General features: G+C 43.6%; 1 protein-coding gene across 1 annotated transcript in view; it reads left to right on the top strand.

Annotated features, from left to right (window-relative positions):
- Positions 1-15,588, top strand: part of LOC146822050 (dynein regulatory complex protein 1-like) — a 1,074,594-nt gene extending 1,059,006 nt beyond the window's left edge. The window contains exon 17 of the mRNA XM_085613165.1: positions 15,454-15,588. Within this exon, the coding sequence (XP_085469291.1) occupies positions 15,454-15,516 (63 nt within the window). The 3' untranslated portion in view covers positions 15,517-15,588. The remainder of the gene's footprint in view (positions 1-15,453) is intronic.
- Positions 15,589-16,044: the final 456 nt, after the last annotated feature.

Below are 16,044 nucleotides of genomic sequence, written 5' to 3'. Positions count from 1 at the left end.
GCATTTTCATTTTTGTATCTTTCATACGTCTTTGTTCGTGTTCTTGTTCTTCTTTAATTCTATTGTGATGATATTGTAACATCTGTAGCATCTGTGATGGGGTATTACCTTGCCAGGTACTTTCGAATTTCAATACTCTATTCTTAACTTGTATCAGAGAATTTTCAACTAATTTTGTCACAAACAGATGTGGGTATGACTCACTACTGGCTTTTATGCCACTATTTATACCAAAACATTTTTCAAATCGGGAATAGAAATCACTAGTATCTTCGTCTGGCTTTTGTTTACAGGCTGAGATTGCACCCCAGTCTTCCTTTTTCGTAGTTAATAAACGTGGCAATACCTGTATTAGTAATCCTGCTAGTGCTGTAGTCTTTTCCCCAAGCCCTGCTCCTGCGGCTCGGGCCTTCTCTTCGTTTTCTAATGCTGTCCAATCTATCTTTTGGTCTCCCACCTCCCATTCTTTTTCTTTGAGTTTTTCATAAACACCGGCGGGTAATAGGACTTTTAATATTTTCATAATGTCGGGGTAGGTATACTCTCCCATGAGTAACATGTCTTTTATCTCACGGTGGAAACCTGCTGGGTCTTTGTCATGGCTGGGTACTACTTTCTTCATTTCTAATAATTCCAATTTAGTTATAGGCGTGTACACAAACACGCGTGTGAAATTATCGCCGGCACCTCTGATCGGGTGCACTTCGCGTAACGGGTTCTGTCTATCTATGTGATACATTTTTCTTCCCATTATGGGAACTGGAACGTGTTCTGGGCATACGAAATTTAAATATTGGTTTCGGGATTCTAGTATTTCCTTAATCAAATCAGTACCTGACCCTTTCCATATATTCGTGAGTAGTTCTGTCAATATGTCAGGTAGGGGTCCTGGATCAGAGTGTTGGCTTTTATATAATATAAGGAGGTGTTGAATCATGTATATACTAGCTAAACGCTGTTCATATGGGTCTAGATTCAGAAACGTGTGTGCAAGTACATCATCATTGTATTCGCCGGGACTGTCAGCCCATTGTACTGCTGACCTGGCTAATTCTTGTTCGTCCATGGAATCGAGCACGTGGTATCCCCTTCGATCTCGGAGTAATTTATCAGCGGCTTGGAATAAATGTTCAGTGGATTTTGTATTTAGCATAGTGTTTGGGAGATGTCTATTATATTCTGGACGTATTGGACGTATTGGGTCGTTAAAACCTCTGGTATTATTATGGGGTCTTCCTTTACTTACATAAGCTATCGTGTCTACTTGCTCTGATTCTTGCTCCTCCTCCTCTCTGTTTAGATCAGCGGCGTCTACCTCTAATCGTTCTTCGTGTATTCGTTCTACCTCTTTGCGGATCTTTCGATACATAGCTACTATACATAACTGTTTATCATGTCTTCCTTCTGATATATTCCGGCCCCAAGTGACAAGTGTTTGCATTTCTTCCGGATTTACCCCAGGCCGGTCTTGATTTCTAATTACACAGTTTATGAGGAAACGTAACAGTTGTCCCTGTACCTCCGCTTTCTGGTACTCCATGGCTCTGCTAATACTTTCAGGACCTCGCCCTGACTGGACAAAGTGATATATATTTTCTAAATGTGTATTCATTCCTGGTAACTTCGTTAAATATATTGCAGCTCGTCTAATACGTAATGATGACAGCAGCATTTCGTCCCGTTTACCGGGCACCGGATCATATCTACAATCTACTAGAAGTTCCTTAAGCATGTCGGGAGTTGCTAGTTTGGGCGTACGTTGAAGGGCTAAATCTCTAAGAGTCTGTTTATTTCGCGGCGGAGTGGCAAACATGTCTGTCGTACCTCCTGTAGCACCGTCTGAGGTGCTAGGCACGAAAGGATTCGTTGGGTGTAGGATAGAGATTGTAGATGCGGGAAAAACTGTAGAAACGGACGGGTCTGTTGGAACTTGTGTAGGAGTTTGTAATTGCGGGGATACAGACGGATGCTCTTGGTGTTGAACACCATCAGCAAGCGGTGTGTGTGGTATGGCATTAGCATACTCGGGAGCTGCGTCATCTAAATAGGAGGAAAGAAAAACGTCCTTTGCTGTTTTGGGATGTGATTTGGGATGTGCTTTTATCGGAAACAATGGAGGTGGCAAGTCTTTTGGTATTTCCGGAGTAGCCTTAGGTAACCCTTCGGCCAGAAGTGGATACATACCATTCATAAGGGCGTTTCTTTGTCTATCTACTTGTTCTGATTTTACTCGGGTACCTTCCTCAAGTAATAGATTTTCTCGAGTTTTATTTGAATTCTCTCTACCTTTCTCTTCCTGTCTGTGTGCTTTTTCTGTACGTCTGTATGATTCTTTACGCCATAATTCAATGGCATCTTTCTGTGACTGTCTGGCTTTCTTTTTCCATAATTCTTCTTCTACTCTCATGATGCAATCTGCATCCCAGGTCCCCGCTGCGGGCCATCTCTGACTCTCTGGTAATTCTTTGGTGTAGTCCACCCATAAATCAAGAAATAATACGGCATCTAGACCATGCTTATGATACATAAAGTATCCTGGAGTATCCCTAGGTGGAATGGGAACAGCTTCTTCGAGTACTCCTTTTCTAGTTTTGATCTGTCTTAGTTTCGAAAAGAGCGGCATCTTTAGATCTTGTTTCTAGAACACACTTTATACGAGAAAACACAATAATGAACAGTCATTCACACCACAATATATAGAACGTATTTAAAACATTTAACGCTTACAGTTTTACGAACAATGATAACTAATAGAAAACTAGTTACTGACATTATACTGACACTAGATAATACTTATTTATATGCGAAACATACTATATATACTATATATACTGCTAAACAGTACAGATACACTGCTGAAACAGTGCAGACCGGATTCGTGTACCCAAACCCGTCTTGACCGGCACAGACTATGTGCACGTAAAATGCCTCCCCGATAATGGTACTCACCGGGTAGCTCGGAACGGAAGGCCTCGGAACGGAACTGAAACTGGACCGGACTGGACTCGACTCGACTGGACTCGGAACTTCGGAACCTGGCGGGACTCTGTATACCTCGGATCTTGCTCTCTCAGCTAGGCTCTGGTCGGGATACTTCGCACTTCTCACCGCCTCGTCTGGGTGTTGATCGCAGCCTCAGTCGTCCCCGCTTGGCCGGAGGGAGATACAGGAAATCCTGCGGGTACGCGTTTTTGTCCGTTCAGCTGTGGCAGGAGACCGGGCCTGCAACGCACCGCCGGCGCGTGAGATGAGAAAGTGTCCCTGTTCGGGCGCCAATTTATGTGGTAAATATTTCGTTACCGGTACTATTTTTTATGCGGTAAAATCTATCAAGAATAACTCAGTAAATATAAGAGGCAGAATCCGTGGTATGAGAGGGTTTAAAATGCTTTATTCCTATAAAAAGGAAGACAATTCGAATTGTGGGCCTTCTGTTCCATCACCACGAAAGTTCAGGAAGGAAGGGAGCATAAATTATTGACAGATAGGCAGTTTTATAGAAAATACATTACAGTAAAACAGATGCAAGAGGCGTAACAGCTGATAACAGGTGCATACGTAGCTAATAGAGGGCGTAATTCAATAAACGTCATAAAACATGATGTCACAAGTGGGTGGATCCATAAAAGAATCCTGCAATGTCAGCAGAAATGTTTGGCAAAGATGCGCACGCAGCCGCATGACGTGTGATTGACGTGCAACTAGAGGGTGAAGGGGACTTGACATTTAGCTCTACATGTGGAGACAGAAGTCTGGGGTTATGTCAACCTAATTCCAAATCATATCTAATATCCTATGTTTAAAGAACTGTGTTATCCAAAAGGAAAGGTCTCTTAGGATAGAATCTTATTCTATACTGACTATACTGACTGTTAGTGCGTGTACAAGCGTCTAAGTGTCTACACTAGATGCGAGGGGGTAGGAATATTCCATGGTAACGGGGCTATGAATTATTTGCATGAGGACAGCGAGGCCTGGCCCTTTGCACGGTAGCTGGAGGAGTGTTTACCTAAACTACTAGACAGGAATGCATCGGATGGGGAGCGAAGGAGATAATCTCGAAGGTGAAATACAGTTTTTGGCAGGCGACAGGCTGGATCAGGCACCGTTAGCCGCGCAAGGAGTAAGACAAAGTTCATGGTCACAGATGCAGGCTCAGACTGGAGCTTTCAGAGGCAGAAGGCAGGAAAAGGCTTGATGACAGAATTCGGGCCTACTCGCCTGAATCTGTGAAATGTGGAAAGTGAACCACATAAAGTCGGTGGCCTTTCATACTTAGGAATGGAATATCTGACCCATTCATGGCGGATCTGAAAGAGGACATGTTGACGGTGGACGCACATATATTTGCGTCTTCAGAACTGGAGCAGGAGGGAATATACATGTACTTATAGCATGCACATGGAGCCGTTGGGGTCTACGATAGGGGACATAACTGATCACAAAATTCATATTTCCTCATTCCCTCCTTGTCCCCTTCGGACCCTTAGGAGATATCGATCTTCATCAATCCATCGATCTGTTCATATAGTATCATTTGTTCTTCTTTCTTCTTCCGGGATCTCGAATGAAAACTTGGAGGTGGGATACACGAGGTGGCACACAGACCACAAATCGCTGGCCCACATTGTAGACATAAGCAGCAACTGAATAGTATGAGAAAACCAATACCTAGGAAGGATAGGATTCTCCATCCCCAGGCTGACAACACGCCCCAGAACCAACCGGACCAAGTCCAGGATCACCTTCAGACTCCTCAACCACACTCAGGAGGCAGTCCACAACCCCAGACCCAAACCGACCTTGGACGTGTGTCATCCAACACCCCGTTGGCCCTACTCCATGCAGCCCACCTTGCCCTGGCCACCATTTATCACATCCACATAACCTCTGCATGCAGGAGATAGTTCTCCCACCTCGCAAAACAGACCTGGTACTCCCTCCCCGGGCACATCAACATGACCCATGACCTCTACACCTTCATGTAACTCGACCAAATTGGTCTGTCAGAGCAATATAGCAAGCCCCCCCTCAGCAGCTTGAGACCATCACGGGTGAGTGTTAGGCTCCATGTCTGTATTTTGTGATACATTGTGAGCCATGTGTGTCCTCGACCGGACTCAGATCCAAGTATATGGATGGCTGGAGTTAGTTCCACACTCAGGCATACTTTAACATATCCCCACACGTAGGTTGTAGGCCTTGACGATGTTTGGGACGCTCCGTCGGACGAATCCTCCTCCTCCTCCCTCCCTGTGGCTGGTGCTGGTCTGCGCCTGGTGTCACAGGGAGGGTTGCCCATGTTGTCGGCGATCCGACGGAGTGAATGGCTTATGTCCCTTTGCACCACCAGGAGCTCAGCCAGTCTTGCCTCCATCCGTCCTTGGTGTTGTTGTTGACTGGCGTGTTGCTCGGCCTGCTGGTTTTTGATCTCTGTGAGGGTCCCCACTACCTGGCTGATCTCCCTGGTATCACGCCGCTATGCCTCCATGATGTTGCGGATGTGTGACATACCGGTCCCTTCAGCTGGCTGGTCAGGTTCTCGCCTCCGCCTGCCTCCACTCCCGCCACCCTTGCCCACACGAGCCGGGCCTGCCGTTGTGGGCACATTGGGTCGACGGGACCCCTGAGGGATGGCAGTGGTGGTGTTGTCTGCCTCCTCCTGGGTGCCCGCCGCACCTTGTCCCTCCTGGTCAGACTGGCTCTGTTCACTGCGGGCAGGGCTCCTGGGTGTCTCCTGTGATGTGGCAGGAATGGGGGTGGTGGTTGGCACAGATGTTCCTGAACCAGGTGCTGCAGGGGCTTGGACACCAGAGGGTCCAGGTCGGTCGGGGTCATCCGCGGAGTGTTGAGAGGCGTCGCTGCTGGTGGGATCCGGTTCCTCCCGAGCCTGTGACTGTGATTCTTACCCCCCATTGTTGGGGGGATGTTCATCACATTGCCCTGTGTGTGAGAGAGAGACAATGTTAAAGCTGTTTAATGCAACATACATGTTTCATACACATTCAAGTTGGCACAGTTCCTCCAGGTAGTTGTATGTGCCTAGCATTCTCCTCAATGTTCACTTGTGTATGGGTATGTTGCGGGGGACAGATTGATATGTTCGCCTGAGTCTTTGACATGTCCATTTGTGGCTTGGATGCTTCTTCGGCTATGTATTGGTGTTGTTGTGTTACATGTCCAATGTGGCAGTGGGTAAATCCAATGCATGTCCTGGTGGTGTGTGCTTGTGTAAGGGGTGTGTGTGACAGGGCCTGCTGGTGGGTGTAGTGTGATTTGGCACTGGGGCTCCCAGGTGATGTAGCTGTCCCCCCCATGGAGCATGCTGCCATGACAGTGAGTGTGAGTTCCTATCCTAGATATCTGACCTTGTTGTGTTGGTGTTTGTGTGTGAGTCGTACAGCCACACACCCCCATGCGTTGTGTATGTACGGTGCGTACACGGACATTGCTATGTACGGTGCGTACACCCCATTGCTTCTGTACGGTGCGGGTGCGTAGACCGCCATCGCGTATGTACGTTGTGTACCCGCAACATCACGTACCCGCAACATCCACCGTACATACGCGATGTTGGGGATACGCACCATACATTCGCAATGGGGGTACGGTGCGTACCTACGCGCTGGGGGTACGCACCGTACATTCGCACTGGGGGTACGGTGCGTACCTACACGCTGGGGTACAGTGCATACCTACGCGCTGGGGGTACGCACCATACATTCGCGCTGGGGGTACGGTGCGTACAAACTTCGCTTCATAGCGGGCAAAGTCATTCCCCGTGTACGGGACGTTTTCCGTACGAATCGTAAATTGTAACGCCGGTCCGGATCGTACTAGTACGGTCGGATTTCATTTTTACGATTTGTACGGAGAAGTGTCCGGGTCCGTCTTGTACTAATTTTCCCGCTACGATTTGTACGGATCGGGCCGATCCGTATGTACTTTTTCCCATACGGATCGTACTTCACGGGGCGGACGTGACTTGTACGATTCATACGGAGAAAAATACGGATACGAGTCGTACGGGGAAAAAAAATCCAGGATCGGAATCGACCCCTTAGTGGACTTTTCTGGAAAAATAGATGCTAGTCCAGCTGGAAAAACATGTCCTATTGCAATATTTTGAATAAGTTAAAAAGTTACTTTTTAACTTTGTTCGGATATTTTTATTATTATTTATTATTCAGGTTTATATGTGAGTTTTTGTATTAGATAACCTTACTTACAGTTTGAATGTAATTATTTTCATTTTATCAGTACTTAATTTATACCCAAAATCAGCCCAATTTGTATTAATCTAAATTTTGGGCCTCATCTACAAGAAAATGACGTAGCACAGAGCCGCAAGCCATTTAGCTGCGCACTGCTTGATCTTTTTTCAAAGCACAGGGTTGCGTTGTATTAACAACAATACAACGTATCCCTGTGCTTTCCCCTGCGCTAGCGCACAATTCACTGCCATACGCCAGCACAGGTACCTTTGCGTAATTTTGCAAGGGCACCTTCCTGAACAATAACAATCATTAATTGCATTTTCCTCTTTCTATGCATGCTGCAGAATGGAGTATGCATAGAAAAACATAGAAAAACGAGGAGAAATAAAGTATTTCTCCTTTTTGCACCATTCCTATGCCTCCCATAGGGAGGCGTAGGATTCTGACGTATTCCCAGTTTTACAAAATGCTGTAAGTCTGGGAATGCGTCAAGTTCCATGGATGTTGCGTGGGAACACCCACAGCAACACCCATGGAACGCCCCTTTCACGCAGAGTAATGCTTGAAAGTTGCACATATTTTGCAAGGCCATGAAAACTTACGCAGGGTGACTTTACGCAGCCTTGTAAATATGGGCAAACTCATTGCGCCCCTGGTGGTCAATAATACTGACACACTGTTGGCACAATGGGCATGTAAATTACTTTGTCTTTATCTTTATTTTTATGGCTCTGTGGTCATTTTGCCCCTACCTCATTTTTGGCCCCGGTTCTATGATTTGTTTTGACTGATGACATTATGTGCATTTTGTTAAGATAAAAATCTTTAATTAAAAAGTAATAGCTTGAACAAGTGCCTCTTTTGTAAACTCTGTCTGGGTGATACAGAACTACATTTGGAAAAGCAGGTTAAGTTCAATGGTTATTTCTATTTTGAGTTCCTAATAAGTGTGCATATTTTGCTTAGTATGAGTCAGTATTAATAACAAGCCCAACTGGTAATAATCTTTTTAAATTGTTTCTCTAAAATGAATCACTTTGAGGGAATCCTCAACTAATGATGAACAGAACCCCACCGGTGACTGTTAGTGACAAGGGCCTCATTCAAGTTTATTACATAATTTTCTTCTCTTTATCCGTTCAGTGTGTTTTCAGAGCATTTTACATTTATTTGTCACATAAGCTATGTAAAAGTTGTATATTTGATGTTGTGACACACAAGTAGACTCTGCTAAAAATTACAACACAAATCACATTTACACATACCACAGTATTGCCCTTTTCCCAAACAGGCACAATAAGTCCTGGAATAATAAATGTGTCCCCTTTCAGTGCATTTGTCTTTTTAGCACATTTATGTGAACTACACATTTTAAATTCACCTTCTGATTAATTTTCTTTTTTTAAATGTTCTTGGGGGAGAAGCTTTCTTGAGGAACACTCGCTCACTGAAATTCAAATCAGATATTACACCTGACTTTTAGCCACTCCAGTGCTGGATGTTGGTGGAGTCAATGAAGGAAGTAGGTAGAGAAGGGGGAGTGGGTTTGGCCTCTGAAGAAAGGTTTGGGGCATCTGCACTTATTTCACAAATAAGCACTAGCTGGTAGCCAGTCATTTATGGGCTCCTTGAATACCACAGCTGACTTGAATTCAACATCTGATGGAATACAAGAAGCGTTTTCACTCAGAGGTAATCCAAGACATCTTCAGTCTATGAGCACACCGTGGGTGGACCTATTAACCACACATAGCAATGCTCTTTGTCTGAAGTTCTATGCTCTCCAGTATTTTTTGCAGCATTGGAAGATGCGTTTCAGTTGATTCACTATGCATTTCCTCCCATACCCTTGATTCTTTGCATTCTGCGGAAGATTTGCAAATATGGGGCTCAAGTCATTCAAAATTGCCTCAGATTGACCAAGAAAGGTGTGGTACACAGACCTATGCCACCTCACTGAAAAAGCCCTCCTTTGTCTGCCACTCAGTGAGATACTGTTGTCTAAATTGGGGTGGCAGATTCTGCAGTCCAATCTTCAGAGACTATGCCTTTATGCGTGGGGACTGAGCAATGCAATCTGAGCACCTTCCAATTTCCACTGGAAGTGGTAGATGTGATCCTTTCTGCATGTCACCTGTCTGCAAAATCTGTATACTCAGAGCAAGGTAACAAATTTGTTTCCTGGTGCACTGATCTAGTGATAGATCTCCTGAAAGCATCACTCTCAAATGTACTACAAGTTGTGCTGTCCTTAACTCAACAAGGCTATGTTGTGGAAACAGTGAAGGGTTATCTTTCAGCCTTATAAGTGTTCCTTTGCTTGCCTGATCAAGCTTCCCAGTTCAAATCTTTAGTGGTTTCAAGATTTCTGACCCATATCTATCTGCCGATACCTTTCAATGCACCACAATGGATCATAGTACTCCTTTTAAACCTTTACATAAATATATCACCTGATTCTAATAACTCTTAAAACAGTTTTTTAGTAGCAAGCATTTCAGCTCGACGTGTTTGAGAGCTATAAGCCCTTACTGTTGATTCTCCCTTTATGTCCTTATTCCCAGTCAAGTATAGTGCTACGATCTAAGGCTCCTTTCTTTCCTAAGGTGGTGCCCTCTTTTCCGCTAGGCCCACCATTACACTACCGACCTTCTTTTCTCCTTCTCATCTTCCAAGGAGGAAGAAAGGCTACACAGAATAGACCCTAGAAGGTCTGTGAATTATTAAGTCAACCGTATTGAAGACCTTAGATCAGATGACTAACTTTTTATTGGTTATATGGGATCCAAAAAAAGTAATGCAATACAAAAATGCACAATTTCAAGATGGAGTATTCTATGCATCAAGATTTTTTATGCCTTAGATTAAAAAAAGACACACCTGAAGGTATAGGAGTTAATTCTACCAAAGCTAAATCTTCTACAGCTGCATTAATGAGAAAGATACCTATAGCAGACATATGTAGAACCGCTACTTGGTCTTCTCTATGTATGTTTGCCAAATATTACTGTGTGGATGCTGAAGCACAAAGAGATGAACACTTTCTTGCGCTATATTTTAGGATTTTTTGATACAGAAGTAGATTTCTCCACTCCCTCCTCCAACAACTTATTGCTTGGGAATTTATTGAAAAGTGAGGAATCTGCAGGTAGAAGTATGCATCAGAAGAAAAATGTATTTACCTTTCGAGACAATCTTTTGGGTTGAAACTCTATCACATTCCTCACTGGCCCTGCCTACAATACCCGCTAATGGAGATAAAACAATTACTTCTAAGATATTCATATTTAATCAAATTAGTTATGCAATGAAATGTCTCAAAAGTTGCAGCAAAAACAGAGCAGAACTACTGTTATTGCGCTGCTCTGAAGGTTTTATGAGTATACTGATGTGATCACAACTCCATGTCTGATGTCATAGCAGAGTTGCCTCCTTCTACCAGCATCAGAAAGCTATTGCAAAAGTTTCCAGATCCAACCTGCGACTTGAAGTATACAAAGGTGAGGAATCTACAGGTAGATAGAGTACCCACCAGAAAGATTGTTACCGAAGGTAAGTAACTTTTTCTTATATGCCACAATTGTGATTTTGTAGCAGATATTTTTGAGGATGTGGCACTTTTGGTAGGGCTACACCAGCAAGTTGGTACTTGCAGACTTCAGTGCCTCAGCTCAGGACTTACTTCATGTTCATTCTTTTACATATTCGAGATATCTGTGTCCAATGAGAAGACTGTACAGAATGTTTTTACCACTTACAACAACCCTCTGACAGCCCAAGTCAAATGAATTTGATGTTGAGCCCCTCCCATTTCGTACACTGTCATGGTGGAAATCAGTGCTGTTGGGATCCCCCAATCTGCTTTTCTGTGGTCTCTGGTTTAGTGGACTATAGCTATCTAAGTGCCTCTATCCTCTTACCAGTGATTAGACCAGGCTTCCAGCTAGTAGTGTGTCTGCTGAACAATTGGGTTAAAGGCATTTCCCACTGCTGAAACTACAAGCTAGTGGCAAAGGTCTTGCTCATGGAAATCCACCGAAGCATACACCCAAGTAGGTCCTGCTGTGCTGTGACTGTGAGACAGTCATGAAGGCATTTATTTATGAATTCCTTACTGATTATGTAAAGAGCAACCAAGGTGATGGTTCTCCACTACATGCCTACATGCTCTGCATCATGTGCTTAACAGTAAGAAAAGATGGCCGCTCTGCAGTTTGAAAGGAGATGTGAAGCTATCCAACTTAGGGAGGGAGAGGAAATGGAGTCCCAAGAGATTTGTAGGCCCCCTGGAGAGGCAATCTCATCCCATGATTTACAGACACATGGGAATGAAGCACACATTGTCTGTGGGCCTAGTATTTACCTAGTGGATGCCAAGAGGGCTGTAGAATCAAATTCAGTGAAGGTGTAAAAATGAGTGAGGCTTGGAAAAAAGAGACACAGTGAAGAGGCGAAGGTATAAATAGATTCCTATGGTTGATAGTGTGGTCTCGTATGGAGGTCCCAGGTGCAGAGGGTGTGAAATCTAGGAGAGGTGGGAAAGCAATGCTGAGTCCTTTCAAGATCACCAGCAGCCATCTTGCTGCTGCTTCTGCACAGGATTAAGAGGGGCAGCTCCCTTCTAGCTATGGAATTTGAAATGCAGAGTACCTTATGGCAACCAGTGGCGCTCCATGTGTCAGGATGTGAAGTGTTGGTGGCATCAAGACAAAGGTGAAAACAGTGCTTGGCCAGGGTTGACTGCACTGCCATGGGATGAGAGCTATGAGGATGACCCTTGTGACCACAATCTGTGCCATGCTAGCATCTCAAGGGGTCGACCAGACGGTGATGTGCAGAGGAGTTGGCAGACCTGATCCATGCTGTAGGTTAAAGGCAGTCCTGCATTGGCAACGACTCTTGAGAGTACCTGATGATGGAGGTAAAGTAGAATGGGAAGGTTAGTAAAGAGATGCCTTCTAGCAGCAGCCCCTGATCCTCCATCATCCTAATGCTGATTGTTATAAAGTAAACTAATGGAGAGATGTGGAGACACTATGAGTCATTAGCTTCTTGTGGTTATTTAGTGGCATGTACTTGGAACAGTTTTTATGTCTCACCTACCAGACACTACTTGTCGGCAAAGAAATCTATTGTCAGCTTCCAGTGGGCCTAGAAACCACCCATTACTTGACTTTACTGTCAGTCTCATTTAGTTGCTTTTCATTCGTTAGGAAGTGTCGGCTTTCCTTCCTCTTCTTGTGTTTGTTTATCCCCTGGAGCATGGACGCATTACTTGTGTCATTCACTGCTTGCTTTTCAAGTACTACTTTTTTGTTTTGGGCTAAGCATTCTATGAGTGCATATGTTTTCCAGGTCTCCCCTGTGTACTTCTCTCCCTCAGCTGAAATCTGTGCTGCTCTCTGTCACCCATTTACTTCTTCACTGTCCTCTCCATTTTGCGCATGCTCTTGTGTACATCACAGTCTGTGCCAGCACCAGGCAAATCACAATTTTTGACTCAACACCCTACACCTAAGGTACAGGTATCTATGAGTAGAGTAAGCCCTAACGCCGTCCCCTCAACTCCATGTGATTGTGAGTCTAAGTGCATCAAAAATGTTGGTATCTGCATGTTCTCTTCCACTGGTTTTGCCTTGCGCTCTACAAATATCAGCTGCCTGCTACGTCGCTACTCCTGAGAACCTTTGTCGCAGTGGCACACGTTTTGCCTCCGGGTGCCCCTGACTTAATCCATCCAAGACATGGCTGCAGTGATGCAGCAAAATGTGTTATTAATTGTGTTCTGGACAACACTGATTGCCTAAGTCTGGCACTGCATACTGCTATGGCACTCAGACGTCACACATGGATGAGGCCTACCGGCTTCTCTAGGGATGCCCAAGTATCCTTAATGGACATTCGCTTTAATGGCTCTCGTCTTTTTGCAACAAAGCGGGCTCTGCCATGGAACGGTTTAAGGATAGCAGAGTCACAGCATGTTACTTGGGTCTGTCTGCCCAAGTCAGACAATTTCACCAGAAATTTCACCCCATCCTATGCTACGGAAGGGGCTCTCAATATAGTCAATGGCAGACCACACCACTGCTGCAGCATCCCTCTCAGTTTTTTTGTGGCCAAAGCCGTGGTTCACAAAGGCAATGCCAAGGACATCAGGAGCAACATGCAGCTCAGTCCTAAGAAACACCCAGCTGCCAAAGCCACAAAACCATCTTAGTGTGCCCTGGATTCGACAATTTCTCTAAAGGTAGAACGCAGTTACTTCAATCAAATGGGTCCTTCAACTGGTCAATCAGAGCTACACTCTTTCATTTCTTTTCACTCCACCACACCTTTCACCACCACTGAGTGGCTGGCGGAGGACCACTTGTCCATCTTGCGGCAGGAAGTGCAGGCCTTTTTAGCCAAAAGAGCCATAGAGGTGGTTCCATCATCAGAGGCAGAACCTGGATGGACAGAGGCCAACAGCCTATTTTAGATCTTCACCCTCTCAAAGTCTTCCTGCGAAAGTACAAATTCAAGATGCTCCCTATAGGCCAGGTCCTGTCGTTCCTGGGCTCAGGAGACCAGATGCTAGCTTTGGACCTGCAGGACGCTTATTTCCATATCCCTGTTCTTCAGGCCCACAGGTATTATCTGAGGCTCATGGTGGAGTCATCTCTGCCTATCGTTTGCCTCTCAGAAGCATTTCACATCTTTTCCGTACCTAATCAATTGCTAATCCTTGGCTGGGAGAAGTCTGAGAGAAAATGGCAATTCCAGGAACTTCGGCAGGGAGATGGTAACTTTCAAAAGTTACTTTTCCATAATCTTTACAAAAAATCAGGCTTTGTTACTTAATTGGACTTTCAATAACTATTAACAATAGTTATTTAATTATTTTTCTATCTAGTCCCATTCCCAAGATACGGCATTAGGATCTTAGTCTGTACTCTGGTTTTCTATATAGGACAGCTAGACTTGCCACAGAGAAAAATAGCTTTTGAATGCTAGTCACTGTAAGGACATGTTAACGTTAATGGCCTGATTCACAAACTGCACTACAAAACGTAGTACAAAGCGTATGTTTTGCCTATACCTATATGTGCAGAGGTCTGTGGCCCGACTACGGAATATAAGCACATCTAAGTAGAGATCTTAGTAGTAAATTTGGGAGGGACACAGAGAGTGAGTGGTAAAAGGGCCTGAGCTTACTACATAAGGGAATGGGATTAGCGAGGAGTAAGAGGGTTTTAGAGGGCAAGGTAGAGATGTCGTCCACCTACACAAGAGTAAGCCAGTTGCATTACACTGGCGGTGGAGACTTGTAATTTACTCGTATGTAGTAAGTTTACATTCGGAGTTTGTGAATACTGAAAGCAGCAAGCTTACTACAAAGTGTAGCTTACTTCAAGGTGTACATTACCTTTGTGAATCGGGCCCTTTATTACCTCATGTCTTACTTTGCCTACATTGGTTGGCTTGTTAATATTTACAAGTGAGGCTTTCACCTTTCAAAAGAGTTTATTCTGACAGGTTGAATTGCAATGTTTAGACTGCACCAGTCAGGCTACATGGGCAGGCCTGAAGCCATGTTTGCAGTGCTACTCTGGGTGCTACAGTCCACTACTGGCATTTAACTTCCAGGCCCTCGGTACAACTTGTACTGTATAATAGGGACTTGCAGTGAAGTTAATAATACTTATTAGGAATATGCAAATACAGCTATGTTTTAAGGCGGAGCACATACCCTTCACTACTGGTTATCATGGTTAAAGTACACAAAGTTCTAATGCAAGAAAAAATATAGGATCCTGCAAATGGTGAAAAATACAGGGTGACCACACAGAAAAAGTGGATTTTCTAGACATATATGCTGAATGAAAGGTGTGAATAAAATAGTTATGCTATGAAGACTATTTTGTCAAAAATATTTTCAGTTGAATACTACTCCTAAATCCTGAGGTCAAAATATGGGAATGATTAGAGCTGTGATAAAGATTAAAATACCAACATATTTTATGCTAAAAGTACCGAATGAATGAACAGCCTGTCAGCAGATCTAATTGATACAATAATCATAAAGTATTTCTAAAAAGGGTATTAGAATAACATTAGCATAATATGCACAATGGGTAAAGCTGCAGTGTCTCAGCAAAAAGTAGAAATTGGCAGACTGTTTGGGCCTTTTGCTGGCAACATTGTTTTATTATGTTATATTTAGAAAGAATAACATTCATTTTCTGACTTTTTCTAGATCAATTCTGAATTGGAAGTTCCTCCCAGCCAAGTGCTTCAGATAGATTCTTGCCCCATCTGAGGATTTCCTGACAATGCATCGATTCAGCACCTGAACAATATCTAGCTGCAAGCTATAGAAGTGGTCATTGACTCTAAATGTTTTTCATATGAATAAAATGTATTTTTAAATTAGATCAGTGTCCAGCTTATCATTTTATGAACCTAAAGATAAATCGTACCTTAAGTTCATTTTTTGTCAAACTTTCACTGCTGTACCTCTTGCTCCAATTAGCCATTTGGTGGCTAAAGCCAAATTTTCCTCTACTCTCAAATGGCATTAGAATGTAACTGGATGCAGGCCTTATAGGCTACTGGATCATGATAAAGTAAAAAAATGATGGAGCAGTATTAGCTTAATTTTGAATCAAAAAATTTAATAAATGGAAATGTATTCCATTAAATTAAAATTCGTTTCCTTAAGTTTAAGTGAAAAGGAAATTCTCACTTAAAGAAAAAAATGAATATGCATTATTATTACTTATTAAAGTGATGTATAGAATTAATTACAATGACTATAATTACTAAATAATATGTTTTACTTTTTGAT

The sequence above is a fragment of the Triturus cristatus genome, chromosome 6, assembly GCF_964204655.1.
Source record: "Triturus cristatus chromosome 6, aTriCri1.1, whole genome shotgun sequence".
In the NCBI taxonomy this organism is placed as follows: Eukaryota; Metazoa; Chordata; class Amphibia; order Caudata; family Salamandridae; genus Triturus; species Triturus cristatus.
This window is presented reverse-complemented; position numbering and strand designations above follow the sequence as displayed.